The 20,748-nt window shown below is 46.4% G+C and overlaps 3 protein-coding genes across 6 annotated transcripts in view; 1 reads left to right on the top strand and 2 right to left on the bottom strand.

Moving 5' to 3' along the window:
- Window positions 1-4,337, top strand: part of RANBP9 (RAN binding protein 9) — a 41,279-nt gene extending 36,942 nt beyond the window's left edge. The window contains exons 12-14 of one of the 2 annotated variants that reach the window (XM_074899728.1): window positions 2,022-2,173; window positions 2,882-2,993; window positions 3,329-4,337. In XM_074899728.1, coding sequence (XP_074755829.1) covers window positions 2,022-2,173; window positions 2,882-2,993; window positions 3,329-3,459 — 395 coding nt within the window. In that variant the 3' untranslated portion in view covers window positions 3,460-4,337. The remainder of the gene's footprint in view (window positions 1-2,021; window positions 2,174-2,881; window positions 2,994-3,328) is intronic. The other variant, XM_074899727.1, reaches the window with a different exon arrangement.
- A 145-nt stretch (window positions 4,338-4,482) lies between these two features.
- Window positions 4,483-8,586, bottom strand: NOL7 (nucleolar protein 7). The gene is made up of 8 exons (XM_074899729.1): window positions 8,407-8,586; window positions 8,240-8,300; window positions 8,108-8,166; window positions 7,930-7,961; window positions 6,766-6,847; window positions 6,001-6,122; window positions 5,843-5,920; window positions 4,483-5,085 (listed from the first exon to the last, which is right to left on the bottom strand). The coding sequence occupies exons 1-8, from the start codon at window positions 8,553-8,555 to the stop codon at window positions 5,018-5,020; spliced, it is 651 nt and encodes a 216-aa protein (XP_074755830.1). The 5' UTR covers window positions 8,556-8,586; the 3' UTR covers window positions 4,483-5,017.
- Window positions 8,587-8,797: 211 nt separating this feature from the next.
- On the bottom strand, window positions 8,798-19,264 carry SIRT5 (sirtuin 5). 3 transcript variants are annotated; one of them, XM_074897902.1, is made up of 9 exons: window positions 19,174-19,264; window positions 18,337-18,478; window positions 15,702-15,835; window positions 13,954-14,179; window positions 12,318-12,405; window positions 11,306-11,359; window positions 10,270-10,393; window positions 9,316-9,431; window positions 8,798-8,955 (listed from the first exon to the last, which is right to left on the bottom strand). In XM_074897902.1, the coding sequence occupies exons 2-9, from the start codon at window positions 18,458-18,460 to the stop codon at window positions 8,880-8,882; spliced, it is 942 nt and encodes a 313-aa protein (XP_074754003.1). In that variant the 5' UTR covers window positions 18,461-18,478; window positions 19,174-19,264; the 3' UTR covers window positions 8,798-8,879. The 3 variants fall into 3 exon arrangements, with proteins under 3 accessions (XP_074754003.1, XP_074754005.1, XP_074754004.1); XM_074897904.1 differs by lacking the exon at window positions 19,174-19,264 and adding an exon at window positions 18,885-19,091; XM_074897903.1 differs by lacking the exon at window positions 19,174-19,264 and adding an exon at window positions 18,875-19,091.
- Between the last annotated feature and the right edge of the window lie 1,484 nt (window positions 19,265-20,748).

A 20,748-nucleotide genomic window follows, 5' to 3' on the forward strand; every position in this document is an offset into this window, starting at 1 on the left:
GGCATCTTTGTGCTCAGTAATAAGAGTAGAAATTCCAAATCGCTTATATTAAAGAATGCAAAGTCCTAGTATTAAATGCTCACGAAAAGAACTATATTTGGGAACTGCGATGTTTAATGCTTTCCACCAAAAAAATACCCTGATTTACATAGTTGTGGTCTGAAAAATAACTTTGTTTTATTTAACCTGCTTTATACTCAGTCATACCTGCTGCCATTAGGGGTAAATGAGTATTTAAATACCCTCTGATTGCCAGCACACCATAAGAAGATGCTGTGAACTCTGTCAGTTACGGTGCTGATTCTCCCCATCGAGTAAAGGCAGCCAGATCACCTCAGTACATGCAGGCTGGAGCTTAGACAGTGGTGATTGTGCTGGCCCTGTCTGAAGAAGTGGAGGAATCCAGGCCAGCTGTTTCTGCAGTTGCGGAACAAACTTTCCAAAGAATTGATTTAAGCAGACATCAACTAATAGGTAGTTTAAATGAAATGTGAAGCTTGGGACATCATTGATGGTAACCTTTCAGAATGCAGTGGCACTTGGAGATACCTAGGAACACTTCGCAGTTCTGAGGGGGTGTGCTGCGGCGGCTGCTGCTGGTCATGCAGCTTCGCTGGCAAATACTAGGTAACTGTCGAAAAGCAAATATCATTCTGTTACAGCCCTGGAGGGGGAGATGCAAATTGCCAAAGACTGTTTTCCCTGTATTATGCTATGAAACTGGCTAATATCAAGGCCTCGTTTCTGTGACAGAAAAAACCAAAATACTTCTTTACTCTCTTGCAGCCTTTTCCACAGAGGCTTGCTGTGACAGACATGAAGCAGCTGCACAGGGCGCAGAGTTGTTTGTGGTTTTCTTAATGTAGTTCTTTTCTGCCTTTGGAAAGTGATGTCCTAGATTGAGCTGCAGCTAGCAACAAACGCCACTGCTTGAAGACTTGTGGGTGCTTCACCTTCGTAAAAAAGAAATGTGGCTCCTCAGCCTACATTGTTTATTCCCCACAGTTTGAGCTTGGTGGATTCTTTGGTGGTTTTTTGCTTTTTGAAATATTTATGTATTCTCCTTAGTGTTGTGTATGTGATCTTAAGTGGGCAGATTTTTTCCAGAGGTGATATGCTTGCATCTCGGGGGGGGGTGGGGGGGGTGGGAGGTGGGGGGATAAAAATGGCCACTTCTGGATCCTAGTTTGAAATAGTGGTCAAAACACATCACTAGGTGGCAATGTTAAAACCAGAAAGAATGGTTTTGTAATCAAAGCGTACATCAGAATTCTCATTCAAAATTTGATTCTTTTGAGGAAAGAGGGCAAGGAATGGATAAATGCCTTTTTTACAGGTTGCTTTAGTTGTAAATTTAAAAAGCAGAACTTTCAGAGAAGCCACGGGTTGATTTACTGTTCATAACTACATTAATACCTTTTAAAATCACTGGTATTGCGGAATATTGTAGCAAACGGTAAAGAAATTGATTGTAGTGTTTGCTTAATTATTAAAGAAGCCTGAACTGTCCAAATTATTAAGCTAATATATTCTACAAGGTGTATGTATGAACAGTCTAAATGATCATCTTGTAGCAACATCCATTGTGGTTGTTTGGGAAGTTAAGGGGTTTTTTACCCTCTATTAGTGGTTCTGGATTTGGCGAATCTTTAGAACTGCAATGCCAAAGAATTAAAAAGGTACAATTGTGTGGACTTCTATTGCTGCTGTTACTAATTTTAAACTCCCATAAAATTTTAGGGTAAAATTTGGTTTTACAGACTAGTTAGTAAAATTAACCATTGCAAACCAAACAGCATGTGTAGACAGCCTTTGCTGTTAGCTAAGTGTCTTAATGTTTATAAAGGAGCGATTCAACCGTGCTTGCTATAGGAGTATGTTATGCCAGGGTCTCTGGCCTGACATGCTTTCTTTTGAAGAAGGCAGTTGTCTTTTGAGTGAAATCAGTGCAAATTTTCTAGATCCATAGATGGTTACTGTCAGCTCTATTAGTGGTGATGATGACGATATAATTTTTGCAGAAGTAGATTCAAGTCAGTTAAGACGTCAGCTATGTGGCGGCAGCCAAGCGGCTATTGAGAGAATGATCCATTTTGGAAGAGAACTGCAAGCAATGAGTGAGCAACTAAGAAGAGAATGTGGCAAAAACACAGCAAATAAGAAAATGCTCAAGGTATGTTTAAACTTGAAATTGTGGTGAATAACCACAAGGTAAATAACTGTGCTACTCAGCAGAAGCTTTCCAGAGCATGTGGCACTGCAATACTGTGCTGCTTTACTTTTGTGATGATTTTTTTTTTTGTCCGAGAGCAGTATTCTAGCCAGCTGTGGTGTCACACTGTCTCCTGTCTTGTCTGTGCAGCATGTTCACAGGGAAGATAACTTACCTCATAATCGTAATACAGTTAAAACCAGAGATGAATTTAGCACTTCCCTCTATCTCATTTCTGACTGTGTAGCTTGGCCTCTTGAACCAAAGTGCCATTTTAAGCTCTAATGATAAATGAACTGCAAGAAAGAGGATTGATACAGCTGCCTAAAGTGTACTCTCTTTAGTACTCTGTGTTTCATTAGTTTACCTTGATTTGTGACTGCTCTGGAAAAGCATTCCCCTGCCAAAGACAGACTGCATGCGATTTTCAGTCTGTTTTCTCTTTCCCCATCACTTTCTAAAATACTGCTAACTTTTGTCTTTCTACTGGGAAAAACACTGCTTGCTCAAAATGGAACAAGTCCTGTTAAATTTGTTTTTACACTTTTTGTATTGTTGAAGGACACTGACAGTCTCCTCTGTGATTCTGAATCAAAACGAGTGAAGAAAATACTCATTTTCAGTTGCAGAAGGTAGCTGTGAGATGTAATAAACCCCCTCTTTCCACAGGATGCATTCAGTTTACTTGCCTATTCAGATCCCTGGAGCAGCCCTGTTGGGAATCAGCTCGACCCGATACAAAGAGAACCCGTCTGCTCTGTACTCAATAGTGCAATACTCGGTAAGTGAGACCCCTGCCCTGCCTCGCGCGTGGGCCTCTGCGGCCAAGTACAGCAGCGTGCCGGTGCGCACGCTTACTAAAGAGGGGCAGCTTCAGGGGGGCAGTAATGTAGGAGATGTCATCGTTCAAAGCAAAAATGGGCCCGTTCAATAACAGTGCCGTGCAGCAAATGGGAAAATGTCCCTTGGTTGCCCCCCTGCTCTGTAATGCTGGAAGAGCAAACTTCGCAAGGAAACAGGCATTTTGAAATGAATGATTTAAGTAGGGTTAACTTTGAAGTTTTCAGTGCAATACTATGAAGTTAGTCAGGTGTTTTAACTGTGATTCTTTTTCAGAGACTCACAATCTGCCAAAGCAACCGCCGCTTGCCCTGGCCATGGGACAAGCGTCGCAGTGTCTAGGATTGATGGCTCGGTCGGGAATTGGCTCCTGCGCCTTTGCCACAGTGGAAGACTACCTACACTAGCTATGCATTCGGGGGTCTCAAAGGTGGTGTGGCATACTCAACGTGGAAAGTAGACCAGCTCTGCTGACTGGAATTTGGAATTTTAATTATGTACTAAGGACAAGTCTGTCGCTTTATGTTGCTTCCTAGTTTACAGCATGATGCAAATGATTTCTAACTTAGTGTTAGGAGAAAATTTCCATCTTTAAACCTCTTAGACCACTAAGAGTTGAAAGTATCACTGATAATGTCAGACATCCAAATTGACAAGTACCAATTCTTTAAACGATTGTCCAAAACAAACCAAAAATCCTGCTACCTTCTGGTGGGGCGGAAGAAGAGAAAACGTGGATGTATTAGCAGGTGGGTGATGTAAACGTCCAGCAGGATGACTTGCCAACCTCCACCCCCATTGTTACATAGTTCAATCAGTGTAATTTGCAAAATGCATAAACACCCGATGGTTTGGATATATAGTGTTGATGGGAAGAAATGATATTTTTTAATGTGTACTGTAAAACTTGAATTACTCAGGAGCTGAGTGAATATGTTTGTTGCTACTTACAATCCCAACCTGTTGATCTTAGTAGTTTTTTGTTTTAACATGGTCTTTTCAACTTTGTTTCCTTGTTTAACTACAGACAGCTTCTGTTGTGTAGACTCACCAGTTTAACTGTTGTATTATAACAGTATTACATGTCAACACAGTGTGGTTATGACCTATTTATATAAAAACCAAATATTTAGTCAATTTACAGTCTTAATTTAATCTTTGTACACCTTGCATTTTTAAAAGTGCTTAAATAGTACTATATTGCAATAAAATGTAGTGATATCATAATTAACCAGCCATTAAAAACTTACTTCTACATACATGGTAGCATGGACTCATATGCTACGTTCTCTTGGTTCGAGTGAGCTCTACCCTTGAGCTGCTGCTCACGCAGCCCCCTGCCGTGGGAGCTGGGGCTTGCTGGGGCTGCCCCTGCCCTGTGTCAGCACCTGCCAGTGGCACCCTCGCTCCTCACTGCCAGGCAAGTTTGATGGAAGCTTGTTCAGAGCTCTCTGAAGGTGGGGGAAAACACCTTATTCCCTGAAAGTAATCATCAGGCTGGACAGAAGGGCCCTGTAGGCTGAGCTGCCTTAATGATTCTAACACAGCCTTTCTTCAGAGATACAAGTAACTGAAAAAGCAGGAGCATTGCTGTAAGAAACCACCATCCAGAACAGTAAGTACAACATCGTTTTTCTTTATTGTCTGCAAAGGAGCTGCCTCATGGAGGCAGCTCCACAAGCCTGGTGGTAACATCAGCTGCTTTGCATCAGCATCAGGGACAGGCAGGCACTGCCCTGGCCCAGCTGCAGCTTCGCTTCCCTGGCCACTTACAAAGGGGGGAGGGAAGAGAACAGGGATGTCAGTTCAGGCCCAGCTGAGTGAAGGTCAGTGCCTACTGCTGGCTAGAGCTGAAAGCAGACCCATGCTGGGGAAGTGGGGAAAAAACACCTTTGTTGTATACGGAGACTTAACATGCAGTAAAAAAGTCCTCAATAGCATCTTCTGAAAAACCTGTCTCCATACTCAATTTTTAATCTGTGTTGAGAGCCAACGTTTCTTAAATCTTGCTGCTTTCTCCTTTTTTTCTTGCCCTTAGAGAAAAAAAAAAAAAAAAGCAGCTGTTAGTTACCACTTCCTTAGCCCATGTACTAGCTAAGCAGCAATCCACTGCTTACTGCAGCATTCCAGAACAAAACTGACTGGAAAGCTGACAAGTGTTCTACCTTACCTACAACCTGGGCTTCCACAGGCTGGGCATACCAACTTGCACCCACCTCCTTCAGAGGGAGGGTGGGGTATGGCCCTGCCCCCACTGCTCATGCACAATGGAAAGCTGACTTTGCCTGGTAAGGACCAAGAACTTTTGCCTCTCCAGCCCTCCAGACTGTGCTTATGTGGCTGAAACTGATGTGGGTATGAGTCTGTCCCCATTCATTTCTGTAATGTCAGTTTTTATGAGGAGAAACAGGTGCCATTGCCCTGTGCTCACACACAAGTTCTGGGATCTTGGCATCCCCACTTTACATTTTACAAACATGAAATAACTGCCAACAGCTCAGAGGTTTAAGCTAAAACAAAGGAAAGTATTTATTTCAACAAGTAAACATGCTCACTCTTCAACAAAGATGAGGAATTTTTTTCAAGTTCTGGCTCACACACCCTCCCCAGTGCAGCATGTAATACACCCCCTCAGGCTGTAGCAACCCTTACTATCCAGTTCTCTGAGTTGGAAGGTCACAAGTAACACCCCTCTAACATGGGAAAGCCTTTTTTTTTTTTTTTTTTTTTCAAATGTGCATTAAACCACATATGCAGATAGTAGTACCTACTTTTACTTTTCATACTCACCCCAAGATTTGTCCACAAACTGAACTGCAGCTTTTTTAACTGGGTTTTTCTTGTTTTCAAGGGAAAAAAAATCATTTGCTGAAATGGAGATGAGTGCGAGTTACTAAATTTAACCCATACAAACCTAGATGCAGACCCAGCTAAGGAAAAGGGCTTACCCTGTGCCCGGTTGGTTTCTGGTCCGTAGAGATGAGTGTTTATAAAGTCTTTGGCGAGCTGCTGGTGGAGGCTTGTTAAACTCTGATCTTTTAAGCACACTGCTGTATAGTTTCCTTTTGTCCTATTTAAATAAAGATGTAAATCCCTGCAGCATGGTTACACCCAGAACAAGACACACTAGTCAGTGCTCTGCTACTTGAGCACAACAGCAGCCAGTGCTGGTTTCTGATGCTTGATGCTCAGCAAGATTTGTATAAGTATTAAAAAAAAAAAAAATTGGACCAAGACTCTCAAGCTGTCATCACATGCCTTTATGTGCCCTGAGTAGTTCCCTGGGAGTCTTGAACTAGTCCTAGCAGGAGCTACTGCAATTGCCCTATGGGGACATCAGTGATGAAACACAGGAGAATAAAAGACCGAAATGCAGGAATTTGGTGCTAAACCCAACCTGTAGCAGCACGTCACAAGTTCTGCTGCTGTGCTCATGACTGCCCAGTTATATATACATCATATATAAACAGCATTTGTATTGTAATTGTTTTATATATGTGTGGGTATATGTATTTGACAAGAAGCATATCAAAGGTGCTTTTACCACAAAAATACACTTTCAGTCAGAGGAAGGGCAAGGGGAACACAAAAGGAAAAAGAGCGTTGGGCCATACAGGGACAGAACAGCTGCAGGGATGCCCCTTCCTCAGCAGCACTGCTGCCATGGGGACAGACACCGTGGCCCCTCTGCAGCTCCTCTGCTCCCAGCGTACCTGGCTGCCTTCCTCTGCTTGACCTTCTTCACCCGCCTTCGGCCTTGTCGTGGCTTCACAGCCCCACCTCCACAGCGTTTACCTGAAGTAAATTTAATGGAAAGCAGAAAATTTTCCCAAGCATTATGAATCAAGAGGTGGTAAGTGAAAGAGGAACAGGAATGAAATAACACTTTGGCTGAGAAAAATGTCTTTAGTGAAGTCCAACAGGCATTTTTCAGAAGCTCCGACTAAGAAAAGCTAGAATGCGTTGCCCTCACAGAAGGGCTGGGAAAGGAAGAAGCAGGCCTCAGGGCAGCCATCCAAAGTGCCCCTTGCCAGCTTCCCCCTGCCTTGCTATCAACAGCACAAAACTGGGTTCACCACCAGACAAAAAAAATCAATGCGACACCATCGAGCTGCGAGTAACACACAAAGGGAGTGCCCAGCCTCATTCTCGCCGTTAAATACATCCTATGGAGACTTGAGTATTCATAAGCATCACCCTGAGGCTCATCTCTGGTTTATGCCAACATTTTTTTTAAAAACCAATAATAAAAGGAAGAAAAAGTAACAGTTACACCATCCAGCTCTATAGTTACGTGAGGTATGGATGAAAGAATTGTTTAAAAATAAGCCAAACAAACACGTTTTGGTAAAGTATTTTGAAGTACTGAAGTACAGCTGAAGAGGGCTAGGAAACAGCACTCGCAAACACTCCAGACTCTTGATTTTCTAGTTCAGAATTTGAAAAAAGTTACCTATTTTTTTACAGATGCTATTAAATCACAGTATGATATATAAGTATCAAGTCAATTAGCAACTCCATCCAGGAATAGCCTTTATAATTAAACAAATGCTAAATAATAATCTCCCTCTGCTAATGCTTACTTTTTGTACTATAACCCCTGCCCATAATTTCCTTAAACATCTCGGGCGATTTTAACTGAAATCATTGTACAGCAAACAACTTTAGGAAAAGGCACAGGAATGGGATTAAATGTGACTTCTGACTTTTCCTCAGATATTTTTCCTTGGAGAGAGACAATCTGTCCAGTCCGTTCAAGTTTCAGACTTTCAACGGGTCTCTGTACCCGGGCGCTCCCCGACTGCAGTTTTAGCACAGGAATGACGCCCTGAGGTACCGGGGAGAGCACCGCGCTAGCAAAAGGAGCGGCAGCCTACCTCGGTTACCTGCCGCAGCCTGCTCTTCGCGTCTGGGGAGAAAGCAGAAGGCAACCGGTTACTTTTCCAATTCCCACCCCGAGCTCCCAGGCCCGGGCCCCGAGGGGCCGCACGGCGGGCGGGAGCGGGCAGTCACCGCTCCCCGAGACGCCCCGCCCGCCGCCCCTCGCCTCCTCACCGTGCGGGCGGCGCGGCGGCCAGCTCCTGCAGCACGGCCTCGGGGAGCAGCTTCCGTTTCTGCGGGAGAGAGCGGAGTCAGCGGGGCGGGGAACGCGGCGGACGGGCGGGGAGGGGCGGGGGGCCGCCGTACCTTCTGCTCCGTGAACAGCTCCTGGCGCCGCCGCCGCTTCTCCTTCAGCAGCTCCCGGTGCCTGCGGGGGGGCGGGAGGCGCCGTCAGCGCGGCCGCGAGGCCCCGGGGCGGTGGGGGAGGGCTCGCGCTGACCGGGGTGTGTGTGTGTGTGTGGGGGTGTCCGTACCTCCGGGCCGCCTCCCCCACGAGCTTCCGTTCGGTCTCGGCCGCCTCCCTCGCCGCGCCGAAGGTCACCTCCTCCGGGGCACCGTCCGCCTCGTCCTCCGAGGAAGGCGGGCTGAGGAGCGCGGCCGCCGCCTTCTGCCGCCGCGCCATGGCCGCGCCCCCGCCCGACCCCCGCCCCGGAAGCGCTCCCGCCCGCGTGGCGTCCCGACCCCGCCCCGGAAGCCCGCGCGGCCGCAGCCCCTCGCGCCCGGTCGCCCTCCCGCGGCGCGCACGCGCAGACAGACGAGGCTGGGAAGGCGGCGGCCCGAGGTGTCGGCGGCGGGGCCCGAGCCGCCCGTTTATTGCCGCGGGGAGCAGGGGAGGGACCTCCGCCTCCTCTCGCCCCCCCACACCCCCCTTCAGCCCCCCGTGCCCCCGCCGGGCCGGGCTGCGGCGGCCGGGTGCGGCGCTTCCCCGCCGACCGCTCCGAGGGGCTCAGGAGATGATCTCCGTCTGGTGGCGGGCCAGCGCCGGCGGCAGGGTGCTCCCGCAGGGGCCCGGGAAGTGAAACCTGGAAGGAAGAGCGGGTGAAGGGGCGGGCTGGGGCCGGCGCACGGCGCTTTCCGGCGGTGCCCGAGGGCGCTGGAGACGGGCCCGTGGCTGGTTCGGCCGGGGGCGAGGCCGCCTGGGGCCTAGGGCCGGACTCCAGCTTCACGCCGAGAAACACAGTTGTGGCTTCAGCTCAAGTGCATTCCAACGAGAACGAACAATCATCTTTCCCTGCTTATTGGCGTAATATTTCTTAAGCATTGGGGGAAAAAACTACATCAGGTTTGTTTAAAAATTTTCTATGCACTTTAGCAGCATAATGCAAAGAATGAGGAAGATGGAGGGGACTAAAGGTTGCTCGTTTAAAACTCGGCAGCTTTACCTGAATCTGTTTGTGGCGGGAGTAGCTTCCATGTTAAATTCTGCTACTGGAACTCCTCTGGCAGATACCTGAGGGGCAAACATAGCCGCGGGATACACCACAGAGGAGGTCCCGACCTGCAGGGACAGGGCAAAAAAAAGTCAGAGTGGAGCAGGCCAGCAGTTAGACAAAGCCAACCCAAGCCCAAGGTAAGGACCCTTCTCAGAACACTGGATGTGCAAAACCACTAAAACGTGGAAGATCCCTATAGAAATGAAACCAAATCAGTATCTCTGTTTAGTGTCACTGTACACGTAGCTATTTAACATAGTATCAGAATCTGGAATTGTCTCTCTGATGCAACCCAAAGAATCTTGTTTATAGATTATAAATGTAGATTAAAAAAAAAAAAATCCCAGAAACACAAAATGGCAAACTTTGCCTTCAGGAAATGAAAACACAACATTCCTTCTGTTAGTTGAGATTATTGTGTGAAGGGTATGTGATATTCTAAGCCGGTGTTTTTTTGGTCAGCAATCTGGCACCTACACGGCATGTAAACAACCTCCCATAAAAAGCGGTGCAGAATAACGGCTAGCCACCTTCTTACAACATTTTGTCACTTTTTTTTAAACCGAGCCTCAAAATAATCCTATTTTTCACTGCTTGAGAAATTCAGCAGCTAAACGCTATCAGCTAACCTCTAACACTTCCAACACCCGGGTACACCAAATGCCAACTGCAGGTGCCACCTGATCAGGGTGCACACACACTGAACCTGTTCGCTTCCCAGCGGCGTATGGACATTTTCAAACTTGATGGTCTTTTTCATGTTTTCCACTTGATGCTAAAAGTCCCTCAGGGGCTTTCAGTTCCCTCGGGGAAGTAGAGACGCTTCTCCCTCCCCCAGGAGCTGCACCCGTTTCGCGTGGTCTCCCTGCCGGTAAGGGCCCAGGTAACCAAACCGTCACTCACTACCAAGCAGAGGTCACAAATATCAAGCTCCCTCTCGACCTCTGTGAGAACGTCAGGATCCAGGGTCTCGCCAAACCACACAACATGGGGACGGAGGAGCCCGTTGCAGCCGTCCTCCTCACACCTGTTTAACCATCACAAAGGCACGGCATTAATGCTGCTCACACGGACGTTTCAAGCTGCAAAGCAGTTTTCATTCGCGTTCGGGCACGTCTTACCCGTCTTCGTCGCTCCTTGCCCTTCTCTTTCCCCGCCCTCCCCACGCCCCCGTCTGCCACGTGCTGGACAGAAGGCAGCTGATGCCGTGCTACGCGCGTGTTGGAAGTACACACAGCCTGCCCGGTCACATAGAATGGGTTGCTGAATGGTGGTTCGACTCGGGTACTTAATTGTCCTCCCCTTACTCAGCTCCTGAAACGCATGAAACTTCAAACATAGTGTGTGTGCTACAGGCCTCGGTCTCCATCAACTTTACCAAACTGGCCAACAGGTTTTTAAGGAGGAAGCGAACTGGAAGACAGAAGCCTCATGTTAGCCTCTTTTCCTTAGGGATTAGATGAAAAATATATGGTGGCATCTGCTAAGGCAAAGCTTCCGCCAATTACAGAAAAGCACTGTGGTGCATTTAATGCCTGCAAGGAAGGGACCGTGCAGCAGCTGTGCCCCAGCAGTGTTCCAGGCTGACTAATGGTGGGTAGTGCCTGCAAATGTTTACCGTGTGGCACTTTGTTTCTCACAGCAATCCTCCTACTACTCCACTTGGTACAAACCCCATGGATTTAGGCATGTTTCAGCTTGGTGCTCAAGGACGCAAACATGCAATCCTTTTAGCATCACAGTAAACTTCTAGTACACTCTCCTGTTGTCTGCTGTACCCCGTAACTTCAAGCTCCATTCTCTGGGGCAAAGTCTCACGCCTTTTTCTCCAGTAGAATGTTTCTGTGTCCTTCCAAAACTACATGAACAGCAATAGGAGCCTTTGAGATATGCAAAGCAGGAAGAGCTAACAGCAAAAACCAAAGTGGTCCATACGTACTGAGGAAGGTCTTCAACTGGAATCGTGGCGTCTTCTGTTTCAGGATCTGGAGCCCTGAAGTGACAAAATTTAAATATATACTCAGTTGTACAAAGTGCACTTTATATATGAATAAAAACTTAGTATCCTCTAAAGCATGCTCTCCAGTCAAGGAATCTTTGCAACTTCATCCAACTTCACCACCTACCACAACCCTAAAATACCACATCCAGGGCAGGCAGGCAGGCATTTGATCAGAATTATCCCTGAGCTAAGCAGCTGTAATAAGCTGGTCAAAGTGTCAAAGGCACAACAAATACTTATGTGGCCATCTAAAGGTCTGATAAAATGCAAAGGGAAAAAACCCTAAAAATTCATGAGCATATGCCCATCCTGTCCCCCTGCCCCCTTTTTTTTTTAAGGGTGAAAGAAAGAGGATGGGTAGAAAAAGGAGAGTGAAGGATTCTTCTGCAACTTTTTAAGTTGCAGAAATCCTGGGAACTGATGCTTCGTTCCTAATTGATTGACACCTCTGTATTTTGAGACCTGTAATCATGAGAATCTTATTGATGAGCTGAAGGTCAAAAGCTGCTAAGTGCTCAAGAGATGCAGAAGAGTACAATCCACGTATCAAACAATGACAGCCCAATTGAAGGAATAAGCATCCGATTCAATAAAAAACCTGGAAGGTGAAGAGAATGGGTGTAAACACACATTCTCACAGAGTACAATTAGCTGATGTCCAAGATGAGAGTTTCAGACCATCTGAAATTGTTCTAATTATAGTATGTTTAATATTGTGCTAACTTAGAGGTTATTCATTCACAGGACTTACGGTATCATGGGCTCTCACTGAAGTTACCAAACAGTATACTCGTTCCAAAGCAGCTGTGTAAAACATAAGCATTGATACTACACTAAAGAAAAATGGGGTGGTTGGCTGAAACTCCTGTACACTCCTAAAATGGCTCCTTTCCTATTAAACAGCAGACAAAGTAGAAAATACAGAGAGTTTACAAGGCAGATATATTACCCTTTCCCAGCCAACGCGGGGCATATTGGACTCTTGTAATTCGCAGCTATGTTCCCACAGTTGGTGCATCGAGTCTTAAATAAACTACCTGAAACAAGGAAAGAGAAAACGTCAGGAATCAAGCGACTGCTCTGAGGCATGGCTGTACAAGCAAGTGGCTGTGTTTATCCCAGACAGCCTTTATTTGACCTTGAAGACTATACCTTGTGAGTAACTTACTATGTCAATGTAACAGCCAAGCGTTGAAACCTGGCAGCATTATGAACGAGAGGCTACTTACACAGTGTGTACACACGCTTTTGCTCAGCAACTCGAGGTGACCAGTGTCATAGTTCAGCACAGACCGGGCCCAGCAAAGAAAGACAGACACGGCCATATCAGCTGAAAGGCTGCAGCAAACAGCAGCCAACAGTCCCTCTAAGCTATGATTTATCACCTTGTTTGACCTCGCGACATGAGTAACACACAGCCTCCTAACAGCATTTCTGAGGAAAATCATTATTTAAAATACCACTGAGAGATTATTTCTGCTTATTGCTCTTCCCCTTAAATCAGGAACATTTTCTTTTAAAAAAAAAATGCTGGTTCACACTGCTTTGTCTTACACAAAACTCTCCAACCTCAAGACTTTCCTAGCTTTAGTAACATGTTGCAGAGATGTGCAATGTTACCAAGAGTTTTTAAATTGTTTCTGTTTTGTAAAGAATAAAGCTAATAAAAATTAAACTGTACCCAAGGCTTCATCCTTGGATCCACAACTGCAGAAAAGTTTGTGCAGGTTTCCTGTGTCCAGGTCACAAAGCAGCATTGGGAAATCCCATTTAAACCTGCTGTGATACTTAAGTTACAAAGCATCATCGTGCTGGAGGACCAGGATGGGCCTTTGTCCTGGGAGCCTCACTCTGCGGCAGGGCCTGCCGAGCGGAGAAAGGAGGCGCAGGGGCACCTCCAAGAATGGAGAAGGATTTCCCCACCTTTGCTCTCTCCACACCCGTGTCTCTCCTTAGATCCAAAAGCCCCACTGACCCCCGCGTGCTGCACCTGCTCTGTGCTCCTTTGGCACTTTGCAGAAGAGAGGGTGAGAGCAAGGAATGCCATTGAGCCAGGGGAGAGAGAGGGAGTGCCTCTGGGTGCAGGGGAGAAAGGTAAGGCAATCTCATCTGTCTCCAGCCCCTTCTTCCTTCTGTCTTTGAAGGACAGGCCAGGACAGAGGGAAGGCACCAGGGTGGGTGAGACCAGTCTTGCCAATACAACTTTTATTGGTGGCAATACTGGCGTGGCACCACCACTACCTTGCGGTGGAAGTCCTCATGGATTCTTTTCCCCTTTTCTAAGCGAAATCACAGCCAAGCGTCAGTATCCACATGTATTCAAGTGGATTCGAGGCAAAACTGAGCAGGCGAGAGAGGAGAACCAGTTCCTATGTAGTGTCAGAATCCATTAAAAAAGAAAGATGAGAAATAGAGGCTATGAAGTACCTGAAACAACTTCCAAAAGAGAACAGGGTGACATTGTAAACTTCCTGCAAGTTATTATCATTTTAAAGACAAATTTCTTTTCTCCCAGTACTTGTCCTGCTCTCTCTTCTCCCCCCCAGGTTAGCTCGCCTGTAGCAGAGAGGTAAGCTGATTCTTACCGTGAATTTCTAAGAGGTGCTTTGTCCCTGCCTTTCTGTGTAGTTCATCGATATTTTGCGTAATGACCACAACGCTCCTTCCTTGCTTGCTCAGTCGCCTTTCGCACTCTGCAATGGCAACATGTGCGGGATTGGGATGTTTGCTCAGCATCACTTCCCGGCGGTAATGGTAAAATTCCCACACACGAGAAGGGTTTCGCGCAAAAGCCTCTGGAGTAGCCAGCTCCTGAAGAAGACATAACAATTCACTCTACCAACGAAAGGGCAAGAAAATCCCCTCCCCAGATGAAGCCTGCTAGATTACTGCCATTTACACTGCAACCAGCATCACAAAATAATCAAAAGCAGATTATTTATAACCAGATGCAGTTCAATAGCCCTTACAAGAATGACAAGTCAACATATCTTATCAAATGAAGAAATAACTGATATCAACAGCGTGGGGCACGTGGATTTTACATAGTACATGCAGACGTTATTCTGTGCTGCCCTACCGCACTATTAGGAGTTTAGTGCAGCACAAAGGAAGATGAGATATTTCAATGCACGTTATTTTTGGCATTCAAAACTCTCTCTTCCACAGAAGCCATAAAACTCAGCATTGTGTGGATATATTTCCATTACTAGCAATTTCTTTTCTGCCTTAATTTAAGTGTAATACAAGCCACATTCCAACCATTGCCAAAACCAAAGTCTAACGTCTTGTCTTGTATGTTCTGGTAAAATCTAAGCTATACCTTTCACGCTAACTTTAATTTTACCATATCTTTTTTTACAATGAGGAGTAGCTCAGTCTAATGCTTCAGTGTACAATTCTACTGATATAAAAACACTGAATGCAAGTTTTCTGAGGCAGAAGGCCCAGGCATTTATACACACACATGCTTTATTTCAGTTGATAGTCACTGAAAGAAAAACCACCTTAGATTTAAACCATGCTGAAAAACTCATCTCTCTGACCACTTTTTAACTTCACCAGATCTTTCATGAATGCTGTCATTGAAACCCATAAAGAAAGCAAACGTGATTGCAGTGTTTGGGGTAGCAGTTACTGACAGTGTACCAGTTACTTGAAACGTCTGCAGCACCACACAGGATCAGACGCGTGAGGCACCTGTACGACTTGTGCGTTTTGGTCCTCGCCGCTGCACCGCTCCACCCCCCAGTGTTTGTCTGCTTCCACCTCCTCTCCCACCCCAGTGGCTCCCAACGTCACACCAATAAGAGACAGAGCTTGTGTGAGAGTTAAAGACTGTGAGGAGCCCTGCCCCTAAAGACAAAAAAAAATTCCTAAACCATTTTTAAAGCGTATTATGAGAAACCAAAATTAAAAGAAAAGAACTAGTTGGTATGATTGGTTCTGTCCTTTGTTATTTTGACAAAAGGTTCTTCAGAGTTTAAAACAGGAAAGGCTCCATGAAGTAGAGAAACAGTGAGAGTGTCATGAGATGAGCAAACAGCAAAGCTCTTGCAGCCACAAGAAAACAAGGATGGTGGAAAGACCCACCGCTGTCTTCCCAAACAACTGATAAACTGAACGACAGAAAAGAAGTTGCAGCTGCATAAAGCAAGACATCCAGGGCACGGGGAGAGCTGCAGACACGGCTGGAGGGAGAGCTCCGTCCCCACCGTACCACCACAGCAGCACGTCCACCCTCTACGGTCCCCGGTTGCTTCTGAGCCTTCACGCTCACCCACCTGCGGGGCAGAGCAGCGCAGCTGGGCAGACACATGCCACTAGTACGTACCTGGGCTTGCCACTTTCTCCAGAAACCTCCAGCCCCTCTGAAGGTGGGAACTCCACTCTCCGCACTAACGCCGGCTCCCGTGATAATGGCGATATGCTTCGCTTTGGCAAACACTTCTCGAAAGTCAGCCATATCTGTGTGTGGGGAGGAAGAACGAACAGCCGTTCAAACACTTGTACTTTTACGTAAGAGGCCATAATACAGGCAGTACTGGCACACTTATGCATGCAGAGACAGCTTCCACCTATACCTCCCATGGCTTTGATTTCAGAATACCGATTTGTTTCTGAATTCTGTATATTGGAATTTAAAGAGCAATTCCTGGAGGTCCTCAAAAATGCGTATGAGCAAGCTCAATAGGACAACATATATTAAACTATGAGTATACTCAGTATTTGAAAGATGCCGCCTTCAACTAAAACCCCACACTAGATGCTACCCAATAACAACTGTTGCCACCACCACCCAGGAACAGTTTGCTTCCTAATTGTAATGTAAGACCCTAAGATGAAAAAAAAAAAAGTTTCATTACAAAGTATCACCTTCAAAAATTAAGGTAATTTGGGAAAACCATTTTCTTCTGAGGCATCTCACCCATTTTCTAGGTTTGCAGTTGTATTTTCTATTTTTGAATGTGTATTCCCTCCATGGTAAAGTAACTTGGAAAAAAGATAGGAAATTTCCTTTGTATTTTTCTAAGAACCAGACCAAGATTGAAAAGGTTAGTTACAGAGAGACAAAATAAAACCTCTTCCAGTTTACTTCAGGTATTAATTTTAAAGGAACATATTTTAGAATCACAGAATGGCTGTAGTGGGAAGGGACCTCTGGAGATTGTCTAGTCCACCCCCCACCCCTGCTCAAGCAGGGTCAGGCAGAGCAGACTGTTCAGGACTGTGTCCAGTTGGGTGCGTTCTGAGATCTCCAAGGATGGAGACTCTATAACCCCTCTGCACAACCCATTCCTATGTTTGGCCACCCTCACAGTAAAAAAAAGAGAAAGCGTTTTCTTCTGTTCAGATGGAATCTTGTGTGCTTTAATTTGTGTCCGCTGCCTCACATCCTGTCACTGGGCACTAGCGAGAAGGGTCTGCCTTGTCTTCACTCCCTCCCATCAGGTGTTGTCATGCGTTCATTAGATGCCCCTGAGCCTTGTCTCCTCCAGGCTGAACAGTCCCAGCTCTCCCTGACTCTCCTCATGTGTCAGATGCTCCAAATCTTTGTGGTCCTTTGCTGGTCTGTCCCCAGTATGTCCATCTTTCTTTTGTACTGAGGAGCCCAGCACTGGACGCAGACTCCGGGTGTGTCTCACCGGGGCTGAGCAGAGGGGAAGGATCACCTCCCTCCATCAGCTGGAGATGCTCTGCTGAGTGCAGCACAGGACACCCATAAGCCTTCATTGTTACAAAGGCTCATCGCTGGCTCATGGTCAGCCTGGCGTCCACCTGGACCCTCAGGGCCTCTTCTGCAAAGCTGCTTTCCAGCTGGTCACCCCCAGCCTGTCCTGGTGCCTGAGGTTGTTCCTCCCCAGGGGCAGCACTTGGCATTTCCGTTTGCTGAAATTCATGAGGTTCCTGTCAGTCCATTTCTCCAGCCTGTCAAGGTCCCTCTGGACAGCAGCAGGACCCTCTGGTGTATCAGCCACTGCTCCCAGCTTTGTGTCATCTGCAGACTTGATGAGGGTACACTGCCCCATCATCCAGATCATTAATGAAGGTATTAAACAATACCGGCCCCAGTACTGACTCCTACAGTACTGTACTAGTGAGTGGCCTACAGCCAAACTCTTAAGCTGCTAATCACAACCCTAACCTTCACAATATACTAAGGGGGTTTTGTTTTTTTTAAACCAAAGGCAGGTTAAGTTCTTATAAGGAGAGAGATCACTGAAGAAGTCCCAAGACGCACAACACTAGAGCTGTAGAACTAGGCAGAGAACACTATGATTCTGATGCCCTGTCTGCTGTTGTAAACCAAGCCTCACAAGCCCTTGAATGTGTAAAGCTCAGGCCAAAAGTCCTCCTTATCTGGTCTCCAGACTCAGGCAGCAGCCAAACACTGATGCTCAAGACGGTAGACAAAGCAAGTGCACCTCAGCTACCCAACCGGGGTTTTACTGTTGTACCTGTGAAGTTCTATGCACAGTTTTAAAGTTAAGGCACATCCTCAAATTAAAAAACAAACCCAAAAAATCCCCAGACAAAAAGAGGATATTTACCACTGAACAGGGGTCCTGAGTTCACCCAATACCCTGCTCCTGATTTGTAATCAATGCTGGAGGCCCTCCATAATTCTTGTACAAAGAAATGAGGAGTGAGTTTTATTACCCCTTAGGATTATGAAAAGGAAATGCTATTAACTAGCATATGTTTATGTGCATAAATTATAAATACTAAAAACATGTCACTAGGCAATGACACTGACTGCAACCATGCGAGGCTTTTTGGAATTATATAGAATACAGACACAGAAGAAAAATTTTAGCAGCTAGGAAAAAATAAGAAGATCAACGTCGCAGTCTTCTAAACGTTTTGAATTAAACTACAGATTTCACCTATTATACAAAACCTTCTAGAATTTCAAATCTAGCTTAAAAACCTGTGCAGGGTAGTAGAGGAAAAACCAGATGTCTTACTTGAACTAGGACGAGCCATTTCCAAGTGAAACTTCTGTGTCTTTGAAGAAGAAGAAGCTTTAAGTCCACAATATGCTTGGGAAACCAACCTTCTAGCGGTAAATTGAAAGAGACTCATCAGCATCCCTCGGAAGTAGGAAACCTGAGGAAAGATAAATGAAACGCAAGTGGCTCATTTAGGGAGCGTATTCCTGTAAGCTCCCTGTATCCAACTCTTCATTAAAAACCAAGCACAAACGTTATTCGTGTTTTTTTTTTTTTTTTTCCTGCACCTTCAATTTCCCCCCCTTGCACTGCAAAACACAGATACCTCCAATCTAAGCCCCCTAAAACTGAATAACCGCTTTTTTGTCTGGGTTTGCTTCTAGCGAAGAATTGATTAATTTTCCTCAAAGACTCGCCCCCCGGCCCTTAAATGCGTTCATTCACGCACGAAAACGCGGATTTAGTCTAATATTTAACCCACGCGACGCTTTCCAATACCGCTACCTCACGCCCAGAGGAAAAAAAAAAACAAAAACGAAACAAAACAACAAACCAGCAGCAACCTTCAGGATACGACTGCCAAATTTTTCAGGAGGAAAATAAAAACAACAAACAAACAACCCGACGGCCGCTTCCACGGGCAGGGTTCACCCCCCGGGAGCGAAGCTGCGGCTACGTGCAGCTGCCCGCCTGCAAAAGGGCGAAGGAGGAACGGCGCCGCTCGACGGAGCCCCGCCGAGGGGGAGGCGGCGGCGGCGACCGCCGCCGCCGCCTCCCCCTCGGCTGGGCTCCGTCCGCCCGCGCAGTCCCCACAGAAGCCCCGGGGTTCGCCCCCCACCGGGGGTTACTTACCTCAGCGGCGGTCGCGGCGCTGAGGCCGAGGCGTGAGGCGCCGCACGTCCCGCCCCAGGCCTTGCGGCGGGGCCGGCCTTGGCTTCGCTCCGCCCCGGCCTCGCCTTTCGCCGATAAGAGCTCCCGCCCGCTGCCGTTAATTAGATTAAATTACACCCCGAGTAGGCCCGAAAGGCTTTTGGAGGCTTTGCCGGTATCGGCCCTCTGAGGTCCACCCTCGGACAGGCGCAGTGTACACGTTCACCGGTGAAACTCCTGGATGCTGCTGGGCCAAGCCAACTCACGGTTTCCAGTTTTGATGAGGAAAGCTGGCTTGAGCTTTTCAGCAGAAACAAGGCAGCAACTGCTTTCATCCAAGCCTCTTCCTCCCCAACCTTCCCCAAGAGCTTTAAATCCTGTCCTTTTCAATGTGACCTTTTTTCCTTTGAATTCTGCAAATTACCAGCTAAAATGATGAAGGGATCCCCCAAACGCGTACACTAACATGAGACAGGCCTAAAGCCAAGTCCCACTGCGCTACAGAAGTGCTCTTTTATGCCCACCACCTCTGACCAGGCCCCTCAGGGCAGCAGTTACCTGAGCAGGGGAAGGGAACAGCCTTACCTTGCTCTCAGGGGCTGGCACCCTACGTTTCTTTCATTAGACTGCTTTGTGGCACTTCTTAATTACTTACATCGTAACACCATGCAGTATTCTGCCTCCAGCTGCAAACACGAAGGACACCTTTTGTGGGGGAACGCTGGAGCCAGGCAGCAGCGCTGATTAAACACCGTGCTTTCGCTTGCTGGACCGTACCAGGTGACATAAAGTCTTGTACGCTTGGAAGAACACCACCGAATAAATTCAGAAAACAAGATAAAGGCCAGCATGAACTCATTTAACATTGTAACTATCCTGATGGTCAAAATCAGGATGGGGGAAACCACCACAACAGCAAGTTTGTTTTGGCGGCTCAGACAAATGAGGGATTGGCTCTGCCCTACGTTAATGAGTATTATGACTGGCGTTGGTTTGGTTTTTTTTTAAATCAAGTTCTTAGTATGGATTGTACATCTTGTTAGGCAGTGTATTTTAGATGGTGGCTACCGTACTATTTTAAAAAAAAGCAATCTGCGGTTGGACTATCACCACAGCATTATTCCACTGATAATAAAGTTTAAGACAGCAAACTACTAGTCTAACATTACTACTAGAAATTGCTTCTGGGTTTACCTACCAGAGTTTGAGGAGCACATCAAACTAAAATGCTTGCATTTCCACATTACCTCACTGCACTTACTAGATCCACTCCTGACTTTAAATTAACCCAGGGCACGTTAACATGTGAGGTTTGCAAAAGTACAGGTCTTTCATTAATAACAGAAATCATGACAGCACAGGTTATGCAAAATATGTATGGCACAAAACTAGGTTGGCTTGTTTAGGTTTCTCTGGCATGTATAGCTTGTATACCCCGAGAAGCAAAGTTATGCTGGTGTTTCTTAAGCAACCACATAGTTTGAAACCACGAACAGCCTAGTTCAGCTGATACTATCCTGGTGTAAATACTGCATCTTTGCCCTAAGAAAATGGCTA

Source organism: Athene noctua, chromosome 2 (genome assembly GCF_965140245.1).
Source record: "Athene noctua chromosome 2, bAthNoc1.hap1.1, whole genome shotgun sequence".
NCBI classification, from domain to species: domain Eukaryota; kingdom Metazoa; phylum Chordata; class Aves; order Strigiformes; family Strigidae; genus Athene; species Athene noctua.

Bases quoted from the DNA above. Each gene is read 5' to 3' on its own strand.
- NOL7 (XM_074899729.1), bottom strand. From the start codon at position 8,555: ATGGCGCGGCGGCAGAAGGCGGCGGCCGCGCTCCTCAGCCCGCCTTCC. The intron at 8,301-8,406 runs GTACGGACACCC...GCCCCCCCGCAG, and splicing joins GTGGGGGAGGCGGCCCGGAG to GCACCGGGAGCTGCTGAAGG. The intron at 7,962-8,107 runs GTGAGGAGGCGA...CTTTCTCCCCAG, and splicing joins GCCGCCGCGCCGCCCGCACG to ACGCGAAGAGCAGGCTGCGG.
- SIRT5 (XM_074897902.1), bottom strand. From the start codon at position 18,460: ATGCTGATGAGTCTCTTTCAATTTACCGCTAGAAGGTTGGTTTCCCAA. The intron at 11,360-12,317 runs GTAATATATCTG...TTGTCACTTCAG, and splicing joins CCCGCGTTGGCTGGGAAAGG to GGCTCCAGATCCTGAAACAG. The intron at 8,956-9,315 runs GTAAAGCTGCCG...TCTTCCTTCCAG, and splicing joins CCCGCCACAAACAGATTCAG to GTTTCACTTCCCGGGCCCCT.